Source organism: Dermacentor variabilis, chromosome 8 (assembly GCF_050947875.1).
Source record: "Dermacentor variabilis isolate Ectoservices chromosome 8, ASM5094787v1, whole genome shotgun sequence".
NCBI lineage: Eukaryota > Metazoa > Arthropoda > Arachnida > Ixodida > Ixodidae > Dermacentor > Dermacentor variabilis.
Genome location: NC_134575.1, coordinates 8,209,345 through 8,215,849, shown reverse-complemented (window position 1 = coordinate 8,215,849; position 6,505 = coordinate 8,209,345). Strand labels below are relative to the sequence as shown.

The following is a 6,505-nucleotide window of genomic DNA, read 5'->3' as shown; positions in this document are numbered from 1 at the left end:
AATAGATGGAGACGGGGATCGTCACAGGTAAGAGATAGGAAGACTGCCATAGATTGTAATAACTGTGCTAAACCATAATTACCTACCGCAGGCTCGGTGACTCTTCGTCGCCAGCCCGATTTAAAGGGGATTCCATTGATCATCACGCTAGCAACACTCGCCCTTTGGAATGCACGTGCAGTGAGGCGTAATGCGGACAACTTTCCGTGGTCATGCAAACAAAGCGGCGGAGTTGTGGGAGTCGACTGCTGATAGACTCACCGAAGGGATCGTCGGAGCAGAGACAGTATCGGTTGGACTGGATGCCCGAGTAGGGCGCCGATATGGAGGCGCACAGGTTCTGGCAGTGGGCACCGTCCATGCCTTTGGTCGGGTCGTAGCCCCCGGGAGACAGCTGGAAGTACGACGCCGAGTCCGAGCGCAGGCAATCGCCATCCTTGAGGGCGCACACTGGGCGGCAATTTGGGAGACTCACAAGTTAGACGTTTAAACGTTTCGGAGGAAAACTATAGCAACCATGAAAAATGCGTTTGCGTTCCCTACGAGGGGAGGTCCAGCAATAACGAGATCTGTTTTTCTTTAATTAGCCTACTCGAACATTCCAAAACATTACCCGTGTTTAAAGTACACTTCCTCGAGCGCAATAGATTTGCTTCAGTGCTTTATTCATTTTTTAAAGCTGTCCAGCAACTCTTGCAAACTGAAGACCCTCACTGCTTTTGTTATTTTCTTCTTTAGCCCCTCGAAATCTTGAAAACCTTTTATTTTAAGCTTACGTTTCAGTTTTGGAGAAAGAAATTTGCAAGGCGCAAAACAGGGGGAGTAGGGAGGGGGAGGTAGAGTAGCGTTGTCATCCAATTTTTTGTCAGGAAGTTGTGTGGCAGCGCCATCGTGCGATGCACAAGCCACTCGCTTGACTTCACAGATAGGAGTGTTTTCATCGTACTGCATCACAAAGTCAGTTCAGCTTAAAAAACCTGGTTCACTGTATGACGCTGCGATACAAATTTGAAATGAACAAGTTCTCTGACGCCAAAAAATTTCTAAAAAGAAAATAGAGCAGGATTTACACACGTTGTTTTCCGAAGCCCGACATCGCAAAACTGAAATTGAGGACAAAATATGCAAAAAAAAATTGCAATGGGCAAACAAAATTTGACACAATGACTCTGCTTGGTGAACTGATTAGGACGATATTGTATTATGCCCGCTACTAGCGACACGCGTCGGTGTTAGTATAGGCTTCCACCTCAGTTCAAAAATTCTCGTTACTTTTGAGTCCCCACTCGCACATCAATACTTCAGGAGAACCTCCAGGGGATCACAGCCGTCGTACTCTCGGACTCAGACATTTACACTCAGGAAGTCAGAAATTCAGCCACTGTCTCGCGGCGTGCCTCTAAACAAGTTCTGTCGTCAGTCGCTGGCGTCATTTAACGAAATCGCCAAAAAAAGGATCAAGACGAAGTTTCAGTGTATACCTTCGCATTTTGGCATAAATGGTAACGAAAGAGCAGGGCCGGTATTCACAAAAAGCTCTTAGAAAACAATAGTTCGTAAGAGAAAGCTCCAGCGAATGCTGATGCTGGACAGATTATTAGTGAAGGCAGCCAGCCAAGGAAAATGAGCTCTTCCGAACGAACAAGCTTTGTGCATTGGGCCCGAGATGCACTCACAAATAAAGCACTTTCAAGGCGCCAGCAGTGAGGGTTCTGGTGAATGATCAACTTCGAAGAGATAATTCGTTGCCACTTTAGTTCGCGTTGGAAACCACTCGACCAGCTTTACGTTGCAAAGGGACTTAGCCACATGGAATCCACCCTTCTATACCGAGTAAGAACAGTATTGGCCTACACTCGTGCATGGATGTCCAAAGTCAGTGGTGCTGCTTCTACATATTGCGCAGAGTGCAACGAAGTGGGCGAGATAGAACATTTCATTTGGTCCTGCAAGCACACGCGACTTGAAAGGCTGAGACTGAAAGCACAGCAGAAGACTGAAAGACTTCTGCACAGCAGGGGAAAAGGAGTATGTCCTCACGAACGTGTCCGATGGTTAGTCTTCCCGGAAAAACTGTGGATAGTACACAAGAAATCGTCACGCATTCTTCTCGCATTTCTGCGAGAGACAGGACTGGGCGTAGATATTTGGGCGTGGAAAGCGATGCTCAGGCGGAGCAATTGCCGGCCAGGTCTGCCAAGCTAACCCCGCCTGTAGCAACATCGTTACCAGTACCACCACCGCAACATGTCAACAGGGACGCTGAAGCTTGTTGGTTAGTAATGTGGCTGTTTGGGATTGGTACACCATATTGATGAATTGCAGCGTAGATACACACAAGGAGAGAAGAAATGAGACGACAGACGAGCGCTCGTCTGTCGTCTAGTTTGAGTCGTCCTATGCGTCCTCGGTTAATGTGTCGCTAATCTAACCCAATAGCGGACTCATTATGCTGAATATTTTCGGTTTCGGCGGAACGTTGCTCAAAGGACAGCAGCGTGACGATACTAATTGGCTGCACAAACGTCAAAGTACTTGATGCAGCTAGAGACAGGAGCGCACCGCAGCTATGAGAAGACGGCGCGAGAAGACGGCGCTTTCATTCTTTAGGCTTGATTGGCAGCGTTAGCTTGCACCACCTTCACCCGTCAGCTGCTGAGCTGTGCTACCACCTTTGAGAAACTGAAGCTGTTCACAAGGAAAGGCCTGCTGTTGAACGTTTCTCACCTTTTTTTGGAAGTCTGCATCCTTCTCCATGTTTATCACTCTCAGTTTTGTTAAATACAGCAAAGGTTTGATAAGTCCTACTTTTATTTCTGTTCCTTATAAGGTTATTTCTAATTATGTAATTAATGAGAATTTGTAGGCATGCATGGTGTATCGCTGCTTGTGGGTAGGGCGAGCCTCAAGGAGGGACTCCCACCACTGCTTACGCTTATCTAAAGTCAGTTCCCCTTAACATCCTTATGAAATTTTTCGTTACAATATAGCTGCACAATGGTCTAAACCAAAAAGAGTTCTTGCTTTTACGAAGAAATGCACATCAAATATAGCGTACGTGTACCTGCATCTATATTTGCTAGCTCGTGAAAAGAAAGAGAAATGTCAATACAAGGCCAGACACCTTCGAGGTTTAATGAATCATGAGGGTACAAAAGTCACAATTCAGCTTGAATTTGTGAACACGCAGGTGTCAGCTGAGAGTGTGTTGCGAGGTGAACTGTTCGCAAGCTGCCTGCAACTTTGGGCTCGTTATGCCTTTTTTTTCTTTTCTTTCTTTCTTTATTGGTTTATCACATATACATGTGATGGGAGGCGAAGGGAAAAGCCATTCAAGGATGGCTTGAGGTAGTCCTTCGCCCCCACGCTGGCAAAGACAACAGCAGAGGCACACACGTCCTGTTCACATGGTCGTACACATTTACAAAACCATCATATTAAGCACAAAATTGCCATAAAGCTTGACAAAACCATAAAATTAAACACATTAGTTACTGTCCTACGTAGGGCATCATGCGTTAACATACTTTACTTCACCTCAGCATCGAATGACAGCACATTTCATAACAATGTACGCTTAGTAATAGTGACATTGAAACAATATATTTAAATAGAAATCGTAAAAAGCTCTAGTGGTCAATGTTAGGCTAGAAAGAATGTGTACAAGTCAGATAATGTTGCTTCGCGAATATCGATTTGTTTTTTATTGAACTCATTTAGTACACGTGGAAGCGATTAGTGAGCGATGATATCAGCTGATCTTCTGTACCTTTTAATGCCATGTATTAAGCAGTTAAACTTTACACGGCTACACAAGGTTGACACTGCTCTGTTGCTTGCTCGTGATGTAACTGGGAATTCAACGCTGTTCGGACTTCTTCTATGTTACGCCACATTTGTTCTGGTGTCTCAAGCATGGTACAGCTGGCTTTTCCTACTGGCAACTACCACCCACACCGTTCACACCAATGCCCGGACACTTGTATCACTGACAAGTGACTTCAGACAAGGCTGGCTAATTAAAACTTGGCTTTTCAACATTTGTTACAAAACAGGCATAAAATGTAGGCATCACAACTGAAATGTGAACACACATGATAATGTGCATACATGTTCACATGCGTTGATTCGTCGATTTATCAGATAGGCGATCAAAGTAAGTATACCTTTGAATACTCCGAAGCCTTAACTTAAGGATCTTAACGATCTGAGGCCGAATCCACAAAGCTTTTTGCTCGTAAGCGCTGTTTTTCATTGGCTGATCGCCTTCGCCAGTAATATGTGCTACATCACTATTGGCTGGTACGAACAACTTTAGCGTAAGAACGTTCTGTGAATAGGGCCCTGTTTCTTATACGAGAGCAAAACTGATGCAAAATCACGGCGCAGTATGCACATATGAACAGGAATATATATTATTGCTTACTGCTCTTGTAGAATCGAGAAGTAGAATGCGCGTGGTTACGGAAATTTACAAAAATATATATTCATTATGTGCTTCTTCGCACAATTCTCACTTCTTTGCGCAGCATATTTCTTTGCTTATCAATTGAGGAGAGCTCTGAAATTTTATCCTAATCAACTTTCTTGTATTCGTAACAAAGAACTCTTGAGAAATACTGAAAGAGGCGTTTCCAGTTAGTCTTGGTTGGAAGAAGCATTTTGTAATGTATACAGTAGTAACAGTATACTCCAAAAATTTACTATTATCGAGGGGGGTAGTAATTTACTGCCCCATTCGCTTGCCGGTTTCCGGCTAGTATTCCTCATTTCATGGATTCAATGGTGTACGATGTAAGGAACTTGAAGAGTATCACCTTGGACGCGACTGGATAAAGGAACAAAGGAGCACATGCAGTGCTGCATTTTCCTTTTATAAACGCTTTCCTATAACGTACTTGTGGCGCAACATAAACAGTACTGGGACGAGACTCACCAAATATTTCGTTCGTAAGAGCGGTTTGCCACAAGCTGGCCAATTTCGCTAACATTGTGTCCAACAACACATTTCACTGGCACCTGCTCCTACAAACAGTTCTCGCGTAAGAATGTTTTTGTGAATACGGGTCTTGAATTACCAGTTTCGAAGTTGCATAGAACATCTGCTAGAAAGAAAAAAAAGAAGCCTACAAAGAAACTCACGCATGCTCAAGGATGCGACATTGAAATTTAAGTTTATGTTGATTCGTGTAAAAAACAAACCATGCAGAGCAAGGCTAAAGCTGTTATTCATGCACGGAAAAGGCCAGATGAAAAGAAAACAGTAAGGTCGCTCGCTGTTCCGTAATTGCTGTGAGCGTGGCTTCGGCGCGTCCCCCTCTTTTATCTACGGTTTGTGTTTTCTATTTCGTGCTTGTTTTTTTCATACATACAAGATCAACACATCCCCGAAGCGCGTGAAGTAAGTGACTGTTGTGCACGTTACCATTGTGTATGATGACTTCGAGTACGACGATCCAAAGACCCAGCCGCACAGAAATAGGGGCTCTTGGAGTGCCCCCTTTGGATAGAGTCACAAAAGACATGATTCTTCGCTGGCTCTCGATGATTCCCTCGTGAAAATGACTACAATCAAGCAGTCTAAATCAAGTATTCTGTATCAAAAAACAATAGGTGCCATTTTGAAAAGCAAGGCGGATGCCTTGCCCCTCAGATTCCTAGCTTAACTGCGTTTGAGAACGTTTACAGCAATGCCTCCACTAATGCTCGAGATTCACTGTGACTTTCTTTGCTTGGCCTCGTCTGTTATGAAGGTCTCCGCAATACTCTGTGGCCGAACAACAGGTTCTGGCTGCCACCTTCCGAGACAGTGGAGATTCTCACAATTCACAAGAGGAAACGCAGAACGCAATGTCACGCTCCCAGTTAAGACAATGCTCTTCGTCTCTAGCTAGAGGCCTACAGGTGACCCCGACAGAGCAGTGGGGCAGATGGGCTCCCTCGTGCTAGGCACAGTCCGTTCAGGGCACGTCGCTTGCTTTCGAACCAGCAGGGCGCACAAGCATCCTTCGCGAGCCGCCTTCGCGCCGCTGTCGGTGTGCGCGTGTTGAAGAACTGTCGCGGAACTGCGCCACGCTGGCACGGTGGCCGAGCCGTGTTGCGCGCGCTGGAGCGCTCTGTTATGGCCCGGTCGCCCTGGAGACAACGCATGGCCAACCACGGTCACGCCAAGGTCGAGACCTCGTGGTGCGTCGCCGCGAATGACGATGAGCTGGGCTTCAATCAGCAGTGCATGTTGCACGGAGAGTCCGCCGCGCGCTTTCCTCGGTGACCTATAAGGGCATTGCAGAACAGACCTCACGGTGCGGCCGCAATTTCATCAGGGCAACAAGCCTGTGCTTGACGTCAGACGGTAACGTCTGCAGGTGACTCATGGAACTTGGCTTCCAGTAGGACGTAAATAGTTTGCGGCTGAATAACGCGAAAGGCATTTCCTGTACCGTCATTGATATGTATATTTTACTGCCGACGCGGGTCACAACCGCGATCAAGGTCAGCCACCTCG

General features: G+C 45.9%; 1 protein-coding gene across 1 annotated transcript in view; it reads right to left on the bottom strand.

The window, feature by feature from the left end:
* Positions 1 to 6,070, bottom strand: part of LOC142589576 (uncharacterized) — an 85,958-nt gene extending 79,888 nt beyond the window's left edge. Inside the window, exons 1-2 of the mRNA XM_075701049.1 lie at positions 5,426 to 6,070; positions 262 to 450 (exon numbers count right to left, since the gene is read on the bottom strand). Coding sequence (XP_075557164.1) covers positions 262 to 450; positions 5,426 to 5,525 — 289 coding nt within the window. The 5' untranslated portion in view covers positions 5,526 to 6,070. The remainder of the gene's footprint in view (positions 1 to 261; positions 451 to 5,425) is intronic.
* Between the last annotated feature and the right edge of the window lie 435 nt (positions 6,071 to 6,505).